At 38.0% G+C, this 21,646-nt stretch overlaps 1 protein-coding gene across 4 annotated transcripts; it reads right to left on the bottom strand.

Moving 5' to 3' along the window:
• Window positions 1-1,250: 1,250 nt before the first annotated feature.
• On the bottom strand, window positions 1,251-20,447 carry ptpn2b (protein tyrosine phosphatase non-receptor type 2b). Of its 4 annotated transcripts, none has more exons than XR_001224273.3 (11): window positions 20,204-20,447; window positions 19,584-19,674; window positions 19,395-19,495; window positions 13,772-13,870; window positions 11,767-11,904; window positions 10,950-11,159; window positions 9,079-9,240; window positions 7,228-7,433; window positions 6,467-6,562; window positions 5,494-5,666; window positions 1,251-2,203 (listed from the first exon to the last, which is right to left on the bottom strand). XR_001224273.3 is itself a non-coding variant. In XM_019350790.2 (10 exons), exons 1-10 carry the CDS (start codon window positions 20,288-20,290, stop codon window positions 2,182-2,184), a joined length of 1,203 nt encoding a protein of 400 aa, XP_019206335.1. In that variant the 5' UTR covers window positions 20,291-20,446; the 3' UTR covers window positions 1,251-2,181. The 4 variants fall into 4 exon arrangements, 2 of the variants coding, with proteins under 2 accessions (XP_019206335.1, XP_013126134.1); XR_270307.4 differs by having other exon boundaries at window positions 7,237-7,433; window positions 20,204-20,446; XM_019350790.2 differs by lacking the exon at window positions 5,494-5,666 and having other exon boundaries at window positions 7,237-7,433; window positions 20,204-20,446.
• Window positions 20,448-21,646: the final 1,199 nt, after the last annotated feature.

Raw genomic sequence — 21,646 nt, forward strand, 5'->3', positions numbered from 1 at the left:
CAAAACATTTTTTGTAATAAAAGCTCTCTACTAAGTGCCATTTAGGCATAAATAAGACAATAAATATGTACACACAAGCCACTTAATGTTTATTTGATAGGCATAATTGACCACATTGAAAAAGAGAAAAATTTATATTGTTTTGGTTATTTTTGTTAAGGTACAAAAGATACTCACCTGTTTTTTGTAGTTATACCTGTTCAACTGCTCTCTAATAAGCTAATCAGTCAATGACATGGCAGCAACTCAGTGCATTTGAGCATGTAGACATGATCGAGATGACATGTTAAAATTCAAAATAAGCCTCAGAATGAGGAAGAAAAATAATTTAAGCCACTGTTGAATGTGGTGTGGTTGTTTGACATGCTGGTCAGAGTATTTTACAAACTGCTGATCTGCTGGGATTTTCCCATATAGCCATCTCCAGAGTTTCCAGAAAATGGTCTGAAAACGAGAAAATATCCAGTGATTATCTGGGTGAAAGTGCCTTGTTGGTGTCAGAGGAGACGCAGAGGACCTGAGTTGACAGGAAATCAATAGTAACTCAGAACTACTGGAGATATGCAGAAGTGCATCTCTGAAAATCAGCAGCAAACCACGCTGGGTGCCACTCCAGTCAGCCAAGAACAGGAAACTGAAGCTTCAAAACTGGACAATAGAATAATTTTAATTAAAATATTTTGATACTGACAATATTTGTTATGTAAAATTTCAGGATTCACTCACATTCCCTGAAATAGAAGATTATAAAATGCCATGGAGGTAAACCAACAAAATACCACATAGAATAAAATTTGAACATTGACAAATGCAACTATTTTTAACTGGGGGTTTTTTCCTGTTGTATAGCTCTTACTCTATTTACTGAGTCTTAGTGTTTACGACTCTGAGCAACAAATCAGACTGCTAGTTTAGCTTAGCTTAGCATTAAAACTAAAAGAAAAACTAAAGAAAGTCTATCCTCCTGCTTTTAAAAATGTTTCATTTTTACATCCTGTTCGTTAAATCATCATAAAACTACATTTAAAAAATGACTAAATGTAATTTTGTGGATGGTTATGTGTCTTAGCTTACAACTGATAATTTTAGCTAACCAAATAAATGCTACCCAAATTCTAATTCTTCTAATTTATCCAACTTTTCATCCAAAAGAAGACGTGTTATTGTCTTAATATTATTATTGTATTGTAATTAATATGATTAATTTAACAAATCAACAGGTTTGTAGATAAATAACCACAGCAGAACAGTTTGTATGTAAACTAGATGATACCAGTTTTAATCAGATTACACTCTAAAAAATAAAAACAAACTTAAGACAATTTGTTTCAAAAGGAGAACAAGTCAGCTTCAAATCAGCTTTCTACTGTATGCAGGTGTGTAACACAAGCTTTCGTCCTTTTTTCTTTTTTTTGGTATTCAGGGTTTCCTTTACAAGCAAAAATATGTCATTTTGTACACATCTCTCTTTAAGAAAAAAGAAAAAAAAGAACACTATGTACATCATGGAAACATTACATGTCACTGAATTTCTCACATGGGAGCGAGACAGTGTGTTTCATTCAGCCGGCCCAACATCACCTGAAAAACTTCAAGTAATTTATTATAAAAAATAGAATATTTTTTACTTTTGCCTCTGAAAAAATTTTTTTTTTACCCTTTTCCAAAAATACACATATAAACAGCATTACAAATTGGCAATGCATAGCCCCTATTTTCAGTCTGAATTTCATGAATGTAAATGAGCGTAAAAGAATGAGAAAGCTGCAAAATAATATTATTAATGCCAAAAAGAGAGAGAAAGAGAGAAAGAAAAAACAAATCTTTTGACTCCAGAAGCAGCATTGACAGTTTAAGGTTGAGGTGTGGCCAGGGGGGTAAAGCGCTGGTGTGCTTGTCTATAAACGAATGTCAAAGTGTCCACTGTAAACAATGAGGATGAGAGATCGGAAAGCTGAGCCGGAGGTGGACGTGATGTATTCCTGATTGTAGAAGAAACAGAAATGTCGGCTCTGGCTAACTAATGATAATAGGCCGGTATGCAAGGAAAAAAAAAAAGACACACAAGCAATGAAAAGGAGAGCTAGCTGAGGACATGGAGGTGAGGAAGATTGGGAGAGAGCTGGAGTTCCCTGCCGATGTTGGCTTTGCTGCCAGAGTTGTGGCTGCAGGTGGAGGTGGTTAGTAGTCGCTGGTTTTCGCCCTGTGAAAAGAAAATAAAGAAAAAGAAGTTCCTGTTAAACTCAGAAAACTTTTTTCTATCGGTCAGTGAAGCTTAAGAGTGATCAAAGGAAGTCGTGCTACGAAAAATCCCGTTAGTATCTTAGGCTTGGCCGAGCTGCCGTGATGAAACCGCAGAAAGCAGGAATCTAAAGCTCACTTTGATCACATCAACATCAGACCGACTATGAGAGCAGCAAAAGCAGCTGTTATGCTTAATAAAACTCGTCACACTCACAGGGGGTTTCCTGCATACAAAAATCCCCCCCAAAAGAAAAAATCACCACAACTGTTTATTTGTTTATGGCCAGCAATACCATAGTAACCTTTGGTAACTTAAGGTCTTTGTCTCAACCAATCATATTTAAATGTGTAGCCCCCAAAGGCTCGATGTGAGCCAGGAAAACCCCCGAGTGCGTTCAGAAGCTTTCAGCTGAAACACGACAATGTTTTGTTATTTTAAAGCGTCCAAAGACATCACTGTTTCGTTCTTTGCTTTTAGGACTAGCTTTGCATTACCTTGCATGTGAAAGACTTTAGATACCAAAATGATATTTCAGTGCCCAGCGTTTGTTTTAAAAGGCCAACCTCCGACAGTATCCAGCTGCTGAAGTTGCTCGTGTTTTGGCTGCTGGTGTGGTTTGCTCTGTGCTGCCGATGATGCGTACACTCAGCTGTGGTACTGTATGAATCTGTGCTTCTGTGGTGAACGTTACCAACACACTATTGAAGTTCAGTAATGCAGAAATGCTACAGTGTAGTACCCAGCCGCACCCAGAGTACAGTAAAGGTAAGGAGTCTGTGTTAATTCAAGTCTATCATGCTCGAGTAAATTCTATTTCAACAAACAATGGTAGTGATTTTTATTGCGCTTTCTGGAGGGTGCCAGGAATTCCTCTAGGCAAGAAAAGCCCTGCATACAACTGTAGTATGTAGTCATAGAGTCAGAGTGAGCTGCCAAACCAGCTCCTCCAGTTCCAACGTGCAAGGGTACAGACTGCTGTAGAGCTGCAGTCGGGAAGAAGTCACTTGGATGAGTGACGAAACGTTTCTCCCACAAAACGCTACGTCCAGATGAACAGAATCAACTTTTGGAGATACACTTACATTAACTCTGACTGCTTTAATAACCCATCAAACTACATGTGTGTAGTTTCAGCCTCTTCTGTTTTGAGGTCTGGGATTGTTGGTTGGATAGAAGTAAACACTGAAGCGTTTTACGTAACTTACAGGCACTTCAACTATTTCCAGACACACAAGCAAAAAAAAAAAAAAAAGAAAGGAAAGGAAAGAAAACGATCTAAAACTTAGTTGTTAGTTGAGCAACAGGAAGTGTTTTGGTCTTCCAGCCAGTTTAAGTAAGAAAAGCTGCTAATTTGATATTCAAACTTTATAAAGTCCAAAACACAATTGATGCACTTCACAATACACAAATCCACTAGGAACACAGACACACTAAAGTCCTTAAGATAGAAAAAACATGCAGCAAATCCAAACCGATTCCCTCATTATTTAAAAAAGTTAAGCCAAAGCAGATGTTCTTTAAACCTGCGTTCTTTCTATGTGACCAACAGTTCACCCTTTCCAAATTCAACAAGATTATTTTAATATATTTTACTGTCTGCATTAAGTTAGAAGCAAAAAGGATCACAAATCAGGGTACGCCTTAGCAGAGGCACAGGCAGCTGCAATCAGCTGTGTACTCTTTAGACTGTTTTTAATCATCATCCTGAAAATACATCAATATATCTTTGAACTCTTTGATTTGTGTGTTTGAGATGCACTTCTGGCTGCTTCCTCTCACAAATGTTACAATGTCACGGGTGAGGTTCCAGAAGTAAAAATCCCATTCATGTTCTCCAGGAGGATTTTTGATTATGGGCCATAAAACCAAAAAAGAAAAACTAGCCTACCCATAATCCTAAATTGAATCGGCAATGTCTGTGATTGGTGGAGGCTGGTGTTACCATGGCAATGTTTAAATCTGCAAAAAGTCAGATTGCTTAGTAGAAAGAAAGTTCAGAAACTGCAAGAGCTGTCACTGCAATCGGGAACAAAGAACTGTACCATACACACAACTACACTATATACACTATATAATATATATATCTATATATATACACACACACACACAAAACTATTATTTTACAGCAATACAGAAATGAAAAGAATTCAATTCGATTAGGTTTTGCACTATTGGGACGAGTAATTTCTTGTGTACCCAGTAATGTGCCTTTTTTCTTTTGTTTTGTTTTCCTTTAATTTTGTGATCCAAAACAAAGATTTTTATGGTCATGCTTTACCTCATGGCTTGTTTGGCTTTGATCAAGGCCTAAAACTCTCAATATGAGGATTTTAGGAAAAGTAAATAGAGAAAATGAATGGGGGAAATTCACATCTGGAACCAGAGCCTTTTAAAAAAAGCTTTTCTGGTGTTTCACTGCTACTTTGGCAGTGCTGCTTATTTTGTGTGTTAGCCAGCAAATAGATTAAAATGAGCTTTGTGAAAACAGAAAGCAAACTGCTGTGAGCAGCTAAGACTGCTGATTTTACAAAAGTTAGCGCTGACTGCATCATGATGTGGCGTTTGATCCGTAGAGGCGCTCTTTCAACTGCTTACAACAACCGAATATTTCAGAAATACATCGACTGACAAAACACCGAGTGGATTTCCGCTGGTGCACAGGTATCACGATTTTAGAACTGAAGCTGTGGGCGTTTGACCATGAGTAGACTCAGCTGGTTTTTCAGTCAGACCCACTCCTCATTTGTCAGAACGACAGGATGGTAGACTTCACTAACCAATGGGTGGAGATGGAGGGCTTCATCAAAGGTCCAATCACTGATGTATTTTTCTATAACTGCCACGGGACAATCTATGCTTCTGCCTTCTCTTTCCCAGCCTCCTTCCTTGCATGACTTTTGTTTTCAAAGCAGAGGTTGTTGATTAATCTTTCGTACGCCCACTTTCTTGACAGGGTTTACTGCAGAGATAAAACGCTGCCGGCAAATTCAAATATATGATGCATAATAAAAATTAGCATTTTGCATTGTTCCAACTGAACCTGACATTTCAGAGTTTCGAAAACCAACAACCACAAATGTACTCACACTCGCACAGCATGCTAGAGTGCAGCCAAAATTAACAACTCCAAAACCACAAGAGCCAAGCAAATCATCAAAGGAAGAACAAAACCCCAAGAGAAAACACAGCAATACACACTTACACACACACACACACACACACACCTGCACACACGCAAACACACAGACCTCCGTGTACAAGAGTGGGTGTTCTTTCTTTTGTTTTTTTTAAAGCTGCGGGTAAACTTCGTCCGTTAAACGCGCTCTCCGTGGTTGTCGTTGCTGCCTCAGAGGGGGGTAAAGATACACCGCCCCCCGCCGGACAGCCGAGCTCTTGTCATGTGCAGCAAATGCAGCCCAAACTGTCCAGGAGAACCACAACAAAAGTGTAAGATCTTCACAGAAATGGCGCAGTTTTGCCTGTATTACTGGAACAACGCTGACATGTCACACAACAAAGGCTGCCTTCTCAGAAGTGATTCAGTGAGAAGCCGTTTTTTTTTTTTTTTCTCTTCTAGAGGTGCACTGTCATCAGAAATAAGGTGTCAACCTCTGCCTTCATGAGAACGTAAGCTGTGTGTCAGCTGGCTAGGCTAGAGGAGTCGATGCCTAAGAATTATGAGAAACAGAAACAGAAAATTATAAAAGCTAAAAAAAAATGAAGTTTCAAGAGTGACTTGGGGTAACTTCTGCTATTAGAGGTTTGAGTCACGCACTGGGAAAGCCTGTGTATCCCTTAAAGTAAATTAAAGTGTAGCTGAAAAATGACTCGTATCCTTTGGTATTTGACATTGTAACAATGGTCAAATAAAAATTCTTCTCCGCTGTCTACAAGAAAATAAAAACCTAAGAGAGTGCAAAATCATTCAATGCCTCAATTTATGCATTTTAACACCTCGCTTACTGCTAAAGATTTATTAAATACAACACTGTGGTGTACCTGACCTCCATTGGGGTAATTTGTAATTTAGCAACTACCTAAATTTGCCCATGTTGATTATTTTTTACACATGTGCACATGTAACGCTTGGCAGTCCAAATTTCAGCAGGTACTGACATGTTGGTCCATGAAAAATCATCCCAGAGAACACCAACTTGATGGTTTGACTATAAAAAAACAAAAAAGAGAGTACAAAGTGGTTTTAACCAAAACTTTAATCACCTTTTTCTCTTCCTCTCAGAGTCATTTGTCCTGGACTTGCTTTGGGGTGTCTTGGCTGTGCTCGATTTGGAGATGCTGTCTTCCCTGCGTCGTTTGCTGCGTAGAAAGGAACAAAGCAGGTAAACAGTTGTTTAGTAACGACGGTACATTTAAAAAATTTTTACACATGTAGCCTGTAGCCAAGTCCAAATTACACCAAACAGAGACGGTATAGTTTAACATTTTGTCATCTGTTTTTACTCCTGGTTTTATAGTTTCTAGTTTTTCTCCGATTCGTTTCCAGAGTGGATTTTCTCGTTTCAGTTTGGTTCTCATTAGAATGAGTGTCAGTTTCAGTATTTTTAGTTATTATAATGTGGGAAGTAATTGCCTGGGATAGAATAAAGAAGTCAGACCAGTTTTAAAACACACTTTATAATGACAATTGGCTGTGCTGACAAATGTGACCAAACTGACAAAGTCTAAAACTAAAGACGTTTCCTCTAAGTTTGCCATTTTAATTTAAGCACAAAGTGTCATTTCAGTTAATTTCATTGTTTTGTTTGTTGTTTTTAATCCCAGTTTAATTTTTTTTAAATTTGGTTCGTCAACATTTTTATGGGTTTCATGGGATTCATTTTACATCTATCCTCACTCTGAAATTCATACTTTGTTAGAAGTTGAACCAGTAGTAAGTCAATCCTCTGTAACCCTGTGTATGTAGATCATTTATCAGCTGATTATGGCTGATAAGCTACACACGCTTTGTTTATCAGACTCACTGTACTGACTGTGCTGTGCTGCCATCGAGCTCCTGCTCCTTGCAGGGAGACTGTGCAGGCGCTTTGCCGTCCTGTCTGTAGTCCCCTCCGTCCTCCTGCTGGCTGCCATTGTGCCGCTCCGTCGGACACCTGGCCTGTGGCTGAGGTGCAGGGGGAGACTCCGATAGCGGCTCCTGATCTTCCTTGGATAATTCCCGCCATTGATTCTACACGGAAAGATTGACAGCAAACAGGATGGGAACAGCAGTACTTTTTTCCAATGACAAAACATTCTGTATGTTTCCACTCTGTAAAATGACATTAGACAACAATGTGGAGTAAAGCATGAAAAATCGTATATAAAGTATAGTATAGTATATAAAGCAGGTTAGGTTTATGAGGTTAAATACGTAAATACAATGTAGAGCGCCTGGTGCTGCATGTAAAGGACTGTATCATACAGCAATTTTCAAGAATAAGGATTCAAAGACAATACAATGTAAAATCTGTCTACCTTTTAGGACTCTCAAAAGAAAACAGAACCTAAATTTTAAAAAGAATTTGGTAGTGTGTATCGCAGTCTCCTAAACCTATTAGCCCTAAATACAGTACTGCTGTGTCCTTGTCTCCTCTTGTCTTCATCTCCACAATAATTGCTGAAGACAGAGAGCAAAGACGGAAACAGTTATTTAAAGACTAAAAGTTGACTTTGTATTCAGTTTGTAGCATTGTTGGGGTAATGTATTACACATTTATTGTTAGTTAATTACTCCCTGGAGGGAGTAATTAGTTACACTACACGTTACTATGGAGTAATGCAAAAGTAATGTATAAATTACATGTGAACAATAAACACAAGACTACAGTCCCTGACACAAATCTTGATCCTAATGAGGACAGAAATACGATATTTCTTTGAATGTTTACGTATCAACACAAAAACGTTAAAAACAACCCTAAAGAGACTTCAGAGCAATCGCCATGGTGATTCTACTGTAGAAACATCAACAGCGAGTAATGGAGGGTGTAGTCTGACTGCTCAACACTTCCTTTGTTACGTGTTGAAGATCAGGCTCTGGGTGCTGGGCTGAGGACTGCATGTACTCAGCTTTAACATCACTCTGAGTCTTGCCTAGCTTAGCATTAACATGCTGTCTGTGCAGATGTTTGCAAAGAATCAAAGTTGTATTAGCAGTATAATACAGTTGTTCCCATCCTGGACACAGTTTGCACTTTACAATTGCGCACTCGTCCTTTTGTGCAACAAAAAATAAATGTGTACTACTTCAACAAGTGCGCAGGAAGCAAAAAGCAGTAATTTTCTTTGGAACATATTGCACCCAATGCTAGTCAACAGGATCATAGTGACGCACACCAACCAAAACAGTGTGGCCATAATGTGGCTCCCTTACTGACGAATATAGTTCCCTTGATTTACAACTTGGGGATTTTGTAGATAAATAATATTCCTTCCATATAAAGTAAACAGATACCACTCGTTTGATTTATATTTACTGCTATACTTGTGTTTATCTATGTGTCCTAGGAAAGCTCAGACTCAACACACAGTCTGAGTTTAAATGGAAAAACAGAATACCAATGTTTTAGTTATCATTTTTCTTGCATTGTAATTCACACTGGGCTTCTATTCCACCATCTCTCTTTGACTAATTCACAAAGTAAGCCCCCAGTAAAACATGAAAATATTTCGCAGTCTGCTAATTCTAAATCTTTTTCAGAAAAAAATAACTCCTGCTAAAAAAGTGGGACTACACACAGGCCTCCAATTTTACACACGAACAAGAGATTGAGAAAGCAAGTCACATAATTGTTTTGGGGTTTTTTTATTATTCCTGTGTGTGGCGCAGTTACCTGTACAGATGAGTCTCCCATGATAAACTTTGCCCCTTCAAGGACAGCCATGTATGAGAATCGCAGCTGATCAGGAGTCTGAATCAGGCCCATTCGGTATTTCCTCATGTTCAGCAGGATGCTTTTGATGTCTACTGATGAGGGCTCTTTCCTCTTGTCCATCTAGAAAATACAGCAATAATACACAGTTCCATTAACCAGAAGGAAAGCCCAAATCTCTTTATGTCAACCCATGTTTTCAAAGGGAAATCCAAATCAATTTAATCTTCATTATTTTTTCTTCTCCTACAACATACACATGTAAATGACCTGAAATGTTTGAGTCTGCATTTTTAAGTTAATCCTGTATTTATTCAAAGCAGGTATCTGCTGCGTTGGAAGGCTATAGTGAGTAAAATCTCACATAAAATAAGGTCAGTGAATGGTTAACTACAGTACAACATTATCACTCTGGAAGCCTGCCAGATTCTGTCAGTGAAACACAAACACTGTGACAGCTTGCCAGCTGGTTTAGAGGAAAAAGGAGCTTTCTGACATTTCCCAACAGGCTTTATTTCCAGGCTGTTATATAAACTATCAAAACCTGCCTCTAAAGCTACACCTTACTGTGCTCTTTTAGGAGGAAGGACGAACAAAGACAGCCATAAGTCCAGTGTAGAAGTTTTAAAAATATTTTTGTACCTTAACCTTAAAACTGATGTTTTAAGGCCTGTTTAAAACATTTAATACTTAAATTAGTTTGGTTAAGCTGCTTCAGTCAGACATTTAGACACAATTATTTTTATATTCAAGAGTCAATAGCTTCATTACAAAAGTTACTGTTTTAGCACATGCCATTTCTTAACATAAAGTGCACATGCAAATGTAAAATAATAACCTGTGTGTTCATCGGTATGCTTTAAAACAAGCACAGGTCAAAGAGGGCAAAACACGCCCAGGGCAGCGCACTCTCTGGGCAGTATTTACATTTAACAGGACAGTATTGTATTTTGTATATATCCATTTTGTTTTTGTTTTATTTGTCTTTTCTCAATGTACATAAGATCATTTGTAGTGCACTGAAAATAACAGATTCTGAGGTCAACATGAAGGAAAGGCATATGTGAAATGTAAAAGTGAGGTCAGAGGTCAAACCTGACATAATTAAACTTTGATGCAAACTATAAAGTGATATTTAAAATACCTGTGTATCAGTTACATTTCCTAAATGTTGCCAATACAAACAAAGGCAGCAGAATTTTAAGGAGAGTTTTAAAGATAAAAGATCTTTTATGGAAGTTTGACCTTATTTCACCTTGAAGAGGACAGAGGTCCAAAGTAACAATATACTTAGAATCCCCATATAGCACTGCCTCTGTGTTGTCAATACAAACAATGGCAGTAAGAAACACATTTTTAAATATCTCTATATAGCATTATTATCTCTTTGACCTTTAGTTCAATCTGTTGACCATGAAGGAAAGATCAGAGGTCAAATGTGGCATGATATGATAAATCTTTCTATATACCATACTTTCTATATGTTAACAATACACTGCAAGCTTGTAAGACTTATAGCTTCTAAGTTATAAAGCTTTTTAGTAATTTTCGACCATTAAATCAATATGTTGACCCTGAAGACATTGGTGGATGTAAGCCAAATTTTAATGGACTGTTCACATGACCCTACTCTACACCCCTACAAAGTTTTAGAATTTTAGAATTTTCAGAATTCATTCAATGCTTTTCGAGCAATCGAATTTACAGGCACAACGACACACACCCAAACGCTACTAAAAACATAATCTCCTTGGTGGAGGTAAAAAAAAAAAAAAAAATACATAAAACGCATTAAGTCAGAGCTTGCGCAGAACAAAGACCCAGGGACTTACCAGGACCAGGCATGTGTCAACTAGTGAAAACGTCCCTGAGCGTCCGATTCCAGCGCTACAGTGCACCACAGCTGGTCCTTGATCTGTGCCCAGTGCTCCAGATTCCCGCACCTTAAAGAGGAAGTTTAGGAAGGAAGCCGGGGACTCGGGGACACCAAAATCGGGCCACGTTGTGTAATGAAAGTGGTAGAGCTCCCTTTTCTCCCCTGTCTGTGAAAGGAGATAAAGCAGGGCTCACTAGCAGTTAAACTCTAAAACTTTGCTCTATGTGTATTTACACTTTCACTTGTCTTTATCAGTGCCGACTGGGGTAACTGGAGGTTACTTCAGTCTAAGAACTGTACTTGGCAAACAAGTCAGCAACAACACTTTCAGTTTCTTTTAATTGAATAGACCTGCTCCTGAAAAAACACCAATCCAGCAAAATTAACTCAGCTGTAAATTTCCATTGAGAACGTTCCTTTTGGCGCTCATTTTAAATATGATAAAACAAGTGGCTGGAGGATTACAGAAACTCAAAATTAAATGATTTCATTTCACGCTGTACTTTGTGCATTTGCCATTTATTTAAAACGTATCAGACTGCTCTCTTGCATCGTTTGCACCTCATTTACATTTTCCTTCCCACCTCCACACTGCAAAACCTTTGTTTGTGTGGGAGAAAAACTTTGTAAAAATCTGATAAAAAACAAAACATAACAATAATATGTGCCATTAGTGAATAAGGGCAAATCTTTGGTGTGAAACCTCTAAATTTTACTTCTCCTTCGCCACCTTTTGCTGGTAATTCCCCACACTGAGTAATGCTGTGGCCTACTTGAATGTTCTGCAGCTCCAGCCTTCTGGTGGTATAGTAAGACTTGGTGTCTTCTGACAGCAGTGTGACCAAGAAGCGTGTGTCTCTAAAGGCCATCTCCCTTTCCTCTGCTGTGGGCCAGTACTGGGCACACTTTTCCTATCACATGAGAGGAAATATAAAAATTGTCACAATGAAATTGAGTATCTGCCAAAAAACCCAACAAAAAACCCCAAAAAACGCACACATTAAAAGGAGAAGTAGAAGCTGCTATTCAGGGATGCTGAATAATAACTTCACACACATTGCGGTCAAATATCTTCTTAATTCTACCCGGTGACACTGACACTAACGTTACATGACACAAAACATGTATAACTCTCCTTTTAAAAAAAAAAAAAGTATTTGTGTACTTCCTTCCTGTAGAAGTTTATCTCTGTTAGTCTCTGCTAAATGTGAAGCCTAATCAGCAAGTCTAAGTTTATCACTCAGATTTGCCAATCTACAGAGAAGATCCTTGTGAGTTTAAAAATATCTGTTGATTAGGCGCTCTGTATCTTTCATTTCAAAGAAAACCGGCACAGAGTGAATCTCATGACCCAGCAGGATCCACTTCAGCTGCTTTACGGAGAAACAGAGAGGTCACAGCTGCTCTGCACGACAGACTTTTAGTGTGCATGTTTAATCTGAACATTGCAGGATCACTGGAGTTAGAGGAGTTGAGAGGTTTGGCTGCATCCCAGATCCACTCAATACATCTGTGTGTGAACACACTGTCAAAACACTGAATTCCAGTAATCCTGCTGACAGGAGGGGGGCGAGAGCACGTACAGATTAAGCCTCTAAAATTTATAAATGCACAGTTTTTCACGTTTCATGTTGCAGCTCTGCATCCAGACAAAAAACAAAACATATTTCTCAAATGTTTTTGCATTTTGGAAAAGCTCCATTTGAGCTTTTCCAAAATGGCCTACGCAGCGTGTAAATATAAGGATGCCAGGTTATTGTTTCAGTGTGTGCAGAGTAACATGAGCGTGTTGAAAAAGACGACTTAAGCCATCCTTGCGAGGTATGTCGGCCAGTGAAGTAAGAAAAACAAACTCCTTCAGATTTCATGCCAGTATAGGCGAAACGCACTGTAGAGCTGTTATCAGATAATCTTGTGATTATGAAAAAAGGGGCTTAATATCACATTGTGACATCTCAGGAATGCTGGTTTGGAAAATACAAAACAAAAGATTGCATTTTCAGCTGGATTTAAAATCGCTACAGAGAAGGACGATACTAAGAAGTGTAAGAAACCAACCCTGCTGAGTAAACAGCTGTCTGTGAGGCCTCAGTTGGGTGTTGAATTGATCCATCGCCATCACCAACTGCCTCATTTTACCAAATGTTGGCTTTAAAAAGAGATTTAGCCACTTTTACCTCTGCCAAGGAGGTCATGTGATGCTTAGGTCTGTCTGTTTGTTTGTTTGCCTGTTTATTACCAGGATTACTCAAAGCTTAGTGAAGGATTTGAATGAAAATATTTACCAGAGAGTGTGGGCCTGGGCCAGCTTAGAAGTAATTAACAACTGAAGTCAAGTCAACACTTGGATATGGGAATTTCTCTACCGTTGTGATGAGAAGAGGCAAAACTGAACCTTTTGCAAATATACATGAAACCGAAACACTGTGAGACCTCGCTGTGAAGTTCTTAGGAAAACATCATTGGATCCGAGGATGCAGTCATGCTTATTGGATATTTCATCGTGGATGTAAATGTGGTGTATTACTTTACATCTGACCATTTAAAAAGTTTAATATGAACACTAAAAAGTGCTTAAATTATTTCACATTACCAGCAAGTAAGTAAGTGTGTGTGTGTGTGTGTGTGTGTGGCTGAGGATAAAACAGTCGATCTCTTGACAAGTTTTTCTGTGGTCTATTTGATATTTCTGCAAATTTCTGTGTGTGGGTGCACACAGTCGAATAACAGAAGTCATACCAGAGAGTATAATCTGTATCTGCTGTACTCTACACTCACCGAGCCTTTCTCTATGACTCTGTTGAGCATGATGACCGCCTTGGTCTTTTGCTCCCAGATCATGAGCCAAAAGTGACCACAGGTGTTCCTGAGGGGGCCCTGTGGACAAAATAAATAAATAAATACACAGAAAAACAAACAAACGCTTCAATCAGTTACACAGCTGGAAGAGTGGGAGGTCATCCACAAAACAAATTCATGTGATGTCTCTGCTTTGAACAATAACATCAGATCCACTCAATATATTAGCCATGCAACACACAGAGGTTGGTCTCTAATCTTATGGTAGGCATGCCACAGAGATTTGCAGCATGATAGCAAGAGTTTAGTTAAAGGTCAAAACTTCTAAAGGTTGCCATGTGGCTGAGCTGAGTAAATTATTGGTGGGCTGAAAACCATCAAAATGTCAAAAGTCTTTCATGAGTCTCTTAAAAGTCTGCCTTTATGTTCAGAATACATAACAGACACAAATACAGTAGTCAGTAGTCTCTGCTGCATTTATGCTAAACAGCAATAAAATACAAGTGCTTAAACATCAACATGACCGGCTCATTTCTTTGATATTAAAATCTGAAATATTTTATATTTTACTCCAAAAAGCCCCTGTTCATTTCAACAGGCTAGGTTCAGAGCTGGGAACAAAGTGAGAATTGAAGACATTTTTCTAAAAACTGTATCTCTAACCTGCTGCTGAGCTCACATTTCCACTACACAAGCCTCAATTTGTCTCTAATAAGTAGGGAAATCTGACGCTGAGGTCTGCTGAGTAAACTCTCCTAGCTGTCCTGAGGTTCAGATTAAAGCACAGAGGAGATCGGGCCTTTGTGGAAAAAAACCCCCCTGCCCCTTCACATCAGGACCTCTCCAACATTAGACACGTTCAAAACTCTTTGAAAACTCTTTTTTATTCTTTAGCATTTAAATTATAATGAGTTTCAATTTATGATGCTTTTTTTCAAACTCTGTCCTGTGTTTTAATGTTATTGATAATTTTACAGTACTTTATTTTTAAATGTGCTACAGGAATTAACTTGACTTAACGAGTCATTTCTCTGGAGTTGTGCTGAGGAACATTTTACACCTCTTCAGTCGTCAGCCACAGAGAAGCCCATCATCACAGCCAAGAAGACATAACATACGGGATTAAAAAGAAAGAAAATTAAAGGATTAAAAGTTTTAAAAAAATCCTCATCGCATGCATTGATGTGGAAAGTAACTGCTGCAATTTTGGTTATGGTTTTAAATGTGTAATAATTGCTTTGTGTAACTAATTTCAGCTGACTCTGATCAGACTAGTGGGATGCTGTAACATTTTAACAAACCACAGATGACTCATCTCCAAAGAAGCAATACAAGAAAACAAAAAGTGTGAAAAAAATAATCCACTGGATGTTATGGATGACTGACAGAACTCAAGTGTGTAAGACTAGACTAAAAACTATGTTAGAATAGAATAGAATAGAATTCAACTTTATTGTCATTGCACATGTCACAGGTACAGGGCAACGAAATGCAGTTTGCATCCATCCAGAAGTGCTTTAGCCGTGATATAGATATATTACAATATATATTAGCAATAATATAGATATGTAAGTATATTACAGAAATGGGTCTATTATGGTATGTTATAATGTACACGGTATGAAGTATGTTATGAATATTCTATAACTATAAGTATGTACAGGCTGTAGTGAGTACAAGCTATGTACAGGCTATGAACAGGATATAAATATGAAATAAAAAAAAACTATACAGAAATATGAGATATACAGTTATACAGAAATGTGAACTATGCAAGTTATGAACAGTTGTAGGATTAAAAATGATTGTATGTACAGAATGATTATTTACACAGAACTATACAGTAGTGCAGTTAAGATAAGTGAGATGTGTGGATAATTTCTACAGAGGCTGTATAAAGTGCTAGTGGTTGTGAGTGGTGGTTCAGTCCATGTTATTCAATGTTCCATGTTACTCAACATCCCCAAAATATCCTCTGGCCCAACTCATTACAATCTGTTACTGAAGTGAGAAACATTTTAGAGTTGTCGTGTTTAATCATGAAAACGCTCAGTAGCTTTAAATTAGCGAGATAGCAGTCAGTGCGTGGTGAGCTGAATCATAAATAAAGAGTCTTATCAGCCCAGTCTGTTTAACTGTGGTGATGACCGTTGAAGTCATTTGTCCTTTCATTTCCTGAAGACTTGAAAATATTCAAATCTGTGTAGGAAGAACGCAAGTCTGGTTAAGAACCAATGGTAAAGGTTTTGGTTTCATACAACGTTTTGCACCAACTGAAACCCGTCACATGATCACCACAACTCTTGTGGCATGAATTCCTGACTCTTAAAGAGAGAATTTCAGCTGATATTTGTGATAACTGTGCCCTCAAATGTCAACAATTATTAGTCACGACAGTTGACGTAGCAATAAAAAGAATTTCAAAGGCTAATTATGTGAAAACACCCCTTAATTCTTTTCAAGAAGCAGTAAAAGATCAGTGTTCCTTCTGATAAATAAACCTCTGTTAACGTGAGTGTTTCACATCTTCTAGCCTACCTCTCTTCTCTCTCTTCTCTTTTAAGAGAGATGAGTAAACTTGTGGTATTTCTTAGGTTTCAAATGACTTTTCTCTTAATGTAATTTCATAATATGTAGGTGCAGTCGTTCTGATTTAATTAGTAAAGGCTAAAAAAAAACGTCACTGACAGAGTTAGTGATATAAGGAATACTTTCAGCAAAACTGCAATTACAACCAGTGGTACAGAGATTTAGACCTCATGATCCGACAAGCAGCAACCCTGGCAGCCAGCCTGCAAGCTGGATGAGACGTGCTGCTTCCAAAAGCATCTCCGTATTTCAATCATTGTTTTTAAACACTAAAACTTCAGTTCATGTGTAATATCCACAGCTTATGACATAACTAAATATATTTCCACAGTTTTTAGGATGTCTTTTGCCATATCTTGTTCTTTGAGTTACTAGCAAACACACAACCACAGAAGACATATTGACCACACGGAGTATAATCAATATATACCATATATTAGTGTTATATTAATCTCTTATACAAACTGCCATGCTAATACAAAGCCCTGAATTTAAATATAAAGGATGAGAGAGGTCATGATAGTGTTGGTAAACATCTATTAGCACAATATTGATACAATAAGCACTACTGGACTGTCATGACGTTGAATTTAAATTGGCCATAACGTCAATGACACAGTAGCTCATCCGGTCACAATCCTTTACAACTCACAAAAAAAAATGTGACCTTGACTTTCAGCACAGTTTAAGTGAAGAGCTATTAGATAATCACCACACACAAGTTTCACTAAAATATGACAAAAACTCAGAGGAATAGCGATTCTTGTGAACTGTGTTAGGGAAGGCCACACAGTGGACGCCTTGCTGTGGCATTAGACACGGTCCTTTGGCTGCATGACCAACGCAAATTAAACTAAACAATAAAACTAACAACAAAAACATGTCTGAATTAGTAAAAGGATCAGAATACTCAGAAGTATTTTTAAAACTGTGTAATGGAAACAGGTGTAATGGACCTCAGAACCTGTGCAACCAGCAATACGATAGCTCAACTGCCTCAGTAACAACAATGTAGATTTTGATTAACTGTCTACTTCTGACTGCTAATCTCCATATCAGGAACAACTGAGCTAAAACAATAAATGAAGTCGCCACAGGTGTGCCATGTGTGTAAATGATTTGAATAAGCACATATGGATTATTTGACGTCCTATGACCATCTGTCCTCATATGGGGGGTTTACTTTTTAGCTATAATGCACCTTATACTTCACTCTGCTCAATAAAGTTCACCCTTTATATACCATCGGCTCAGCGGCCAGTCCATTTCACAGCCAGTCTTTAACTGACTGTAATTCTGTCACCGTTTGTGCTACAGACAGAATTCAAACTGATCCAGAAAGTAGAGAAAACCAGCTTTATGGCAATATTTGATGTATCATGGCAACACAAAGCATCCACAAGGTACTGTAGTCTGAACACAGACAGGCAAATCAGCTCTGCCTAGGTTTTACCATGTGTGCTTCACATTACCATAACTCATCAAACATATTGGGATAGAGAGAAAATTCAAACGGCTGCTCAAAGATCAGAATTATTTTGTAGTTTTACAGCCACAGTAATTGGTGATTAAAGGGTCAAACACTGGTAATTGTATTGTCTTATAGTGTAAAACAAACCAAGTGTCCCCATAAGAAGATAAAACGACTTTGTTTGGTGATGCTTAGTTTTTATACAGTCAGGTCCAATTAATCCAAAATAACTAGGAGAAGTTAAAAATGTATTCTGAACAAGAGCTTTGGTCTCAGGAGGCGCTGGAACCAAGAAGGGCCACTTCAGTTTCTGTTTGTTAAACCAGGGTTAGGTTACATTCAGAGGTAAGTCTCATTAATAACCTCTTACAGACAGGTCTATTCACGTCTGCCAAGTCAAGCCAGTAACCTACATCTTACAAAAAAAATCCTAATGTTCACACTTTAATGCAGACTTTAATTCTTTGCTTCTTCTTTGATGTGAGAATGGGGGTAAAATTGTGAGTTGATATCTCTAAACAGGTCGCCCTTAGTCAAATTCTTACCTGGAAGTTCATTTTCTTGTGATAACACATTGAGTTACTCAGCTCAGGGATTTGCTGTGCCGTGTTATGTCTATTTCCACATGCAAATAACTCTGTCTAACAGCAACAGTATTGACAAGCAAAGCATACAACACAAATTAACATTTAGTATTGCTGGTTTACAAATGAAACTGCCAACCTGCTTTATTTATTTTGAGCTCTTTTAGTTTGGGTTTTGTAGATTTTTAGAAATTAGAGGCTGAGGTTAAATAACAAACCAGGTGGTAATTGTACACAGGTTAACACAGTAAAAAATTATGAGTAGAAGGGCATATGCACAAACTATTATGCAAACTAGCCACATGTACACAGTTTGATAAGAACTGGGGGGAAAAAGCCACATTCATATAAATATTACAGAACTAAAAATGTATATAGAAAGATATTTTAGGGCCTAAATAATCAGTCAGTGTTAATAAATAATGGACTATATGGACCTGGAAGCATGATACTTAACACTCTGGTGTCCAAACTACATGACCGATTTAAGATGACCTAGTGGCAAGACACATCCTCACCGAGTCTAAGGTGAGGTCTAAACTTCTGTCAAAAGCGCAGACTTCAAACTACAAACCTGACAGAGCAGTTAAGTATGTTTTATTGACAGTTTGAGGCATCTAAGTCCTACTCCACAAAAACAGATTGAAGGCAACAAAATAACCATGATTATGTTGTCTATATTGTGGACCCATGTTGTGGAAGCTTATTAAACATTTTATGATGCGCTAATGATACTGTTAAACTACGTAAAATAATACATACAAAAGCAAAACGTGTTCTGAATCACATTCAGTGTTATATTTTGACCATCTCAACAGATATTTGGGATTCAGGTATTTGTTTTAGTTTGATAAAATTCCAAGCACCATTTGTGGGGCAGGATTAGGGTTAGGGGATAGCACATATAATGACTTAGATCTCAGAGGGTTAACCATGGTGTAGAAATCCTTGGACTTGCCTGAGTCAGGATGTAACTCCTCTGGGCTTCCTCCATCACTACCAGACTTGCATTGATGTAGTCATTCTCTGTGTTCTTCAGCTTCACCCGACTGTGGTCGACTGCAGGCAGGATAAGAGAAATGTTATTTGGGCATGGGCTGTGAATTGACAGGTAAACAGTCTGGCCTTTATACAAATGTTTACCTACATGGACTGACATCCCGGTATCTGTTTCTGTTGCGATTCTCCGGATACTTTGCCACTTTGTAGGAACACTCGTGGGACTGGTTCCTGATTTCCTGGACAGCGGGAGTAAGGTTTAGCGACACAAAAGAAAAAGTAATGAAACAAATCACTACGTGTACCAAATTCAAGCAGTTACATTTTCAGTTCCGCCCCTCTCTGAGCATTTTCACTAGGCATATATATACATGAGAGCAATCAGAAAACCAGTTGGTTTACTCGTAAACACACGCGGTAACTTTCGGCAGTCATTACACATGTACTAAGAGCAGGATCTTCCTGGGGGGGAGCGGATTTAACAGTGTAAACAAGTCTGTAGCTATGTAATGTAGCTAATCGCTTCAACCATACGCACGGGCTTATGACATTGACTAAGCTTTCGGTAACATTAAAAATAAAGTATGTCAGCGACTTCTAAAAATAACGCAAAAAATGAAAATGAGCTACAAAGAAAATGACTTAGGAAAGACGGTTATAACCTTTTAGTAAATGCATTCCGGACTGTTAATTTTACTCCAATAAATGCGCGCTGTTAAGTACTCACAATCCGCGTTAGCTTTGCGGTAGCTATGCTAACAGACTTACTGAGTAGAGTTTCTGCCACCGGCCCTCTGAATCTATCTCCTCAAACTTCTGGTCCATCTTCACCGTGGCCGTGCCAATCTGTTCCATAGCCGGTTGGGTTGGTTAACTTTTTGACTTTCTACCTCATTACTTTATTTAGGACAGAGAAGCCTTTACCCGGACAGTCAACCTTTCCCTTCGCCGCGGAGCTCTCGCCGAGTGTTTGTCCGTTATCTCTCTGCCGCAGTTGTCATCCAAATAGGAGAAAGGTGCGCATGCGCCACAGAGGTCCCTCCAGCGGTTAACGAATCAAATGCATCAAAGATGTTCAACGAACAAACAAGATGTCAAACTCTAAGAAAACTTTGTCTGAAGGACTAGTTTACAGTATGCACCCACGGGTTTCTATCTAATGTCTTATTAAAAATGCACTTGTTCGCATTTTTTTTTTTTTTACCATGCTTCCTTTTATAAGTTGTCTGTTTTGTGTGTGTGTTTTACATTTGTATTAAGTAAATTAATAGAATCTCTCTGTGCCACTAAAGCTCTGATGGCAAATAATCAGTTTTATTAGCTCTATCAAATAAATAACAAAGCCCAAACCGATAAATGCAGATTGCTTGGGGTTTTTTGTATTTATTAAAGTATTTAAAACAAAAAAAATTAACAACGATTCCAAAACTAAATGTATCTTTGACATAGATACATTGTTATTACATTATGTAATTGGAAAACAGTGTTCACACTTTTAGAAAGCAATAAATTTATCAAAGTTGCAGTATAAAGTCATTTAAACAAATATGTCGGCTTAACTGCTGGTTAAAGAAAATATCTAATATTACAATTACATGACAGCGACTTAGTGCTTTTAGACTCTAACCGGTAATGGTATAATGGAATGGGGATATTTTTTGCACACTATGGACCCTTTACTCTAAGTACTGCACAGCCTTCCTGAATGTTTTTGCTTATGATCCCTGTATGAGCACAGGGTACCCATCATTTGATTGCTACTTCAGCATGCCATGTCACAACTGGTTTCTTGAACATTACAGTGAGTTCACTGTACTCAAATGGCCTCAACAGTCACCAGATCTCAAACCAAAAGAGTACCTTTGGAAAGTGTCAGAATGGGAGAATTAATAATACAATATTTTTTCAATATGAATCAAACTCTCTGAGGAATGTTTTCAGCACCTTGTTGGATCTAGGCCACAGAAAATGAAGGTAGCTTTAAAGGCAAAAGGAGCACTAATGAATGGTGTTTTAGAAATGAGTTATTACAGAAGAGTTGTTATTTTTCTTCATATATTACACCAGTGACAGAAAGCAAAAACAACACAACAATGACAAGCTTCTGTTAAATAAAACAAAACTCCTAGGAGGACAAAGTACAATTCGGTAATCTGATTCTTGTTAGTCAACGTAAGCAAAGGGGTCAAATGCAGCATTTCTAATGTTACA

This window comes from Oreochromis niloticus, linkage group LG22, assembly GCF_001858045.2.
Source record: "Oreochromis niloticus isolate F11D_XX linkage group LG22, O_niloticus_UMD_NMBU, whole genome shotgun sequence".
In the NCBI taxonomy this organism is placed as follows: domain Eukaryota; kingdom Metazoa; phylum Chordata; class Actinopteri; order Cichliformes; family Cichlidae; genus Oreochromis; species Oreochromis niloticus.

Coding starts and splice junctions, on each gene's coding strand:
- ptpn2b (XM_013270680.3), bottom strand. CDS start 20,290: ATGGAACAGATTGGCACGGCCACGGTGAAGATGGACCAGAAGTTTGAG. Junction 13,871..19,394: donor GGAGTTACATCCTGACTCAG/GCAAGTCCAAGG, acceptor TTTTGTCCACAG/GGCCCCCTCAGGAACACCTG. Junction 11,905..13,771: donor GAGTCATAGAGAAAGGCTCG/GTGAGTGTAGAG, acceptor CTCATGTGATAG/GAAAAGTGTGCCCAGTACTG.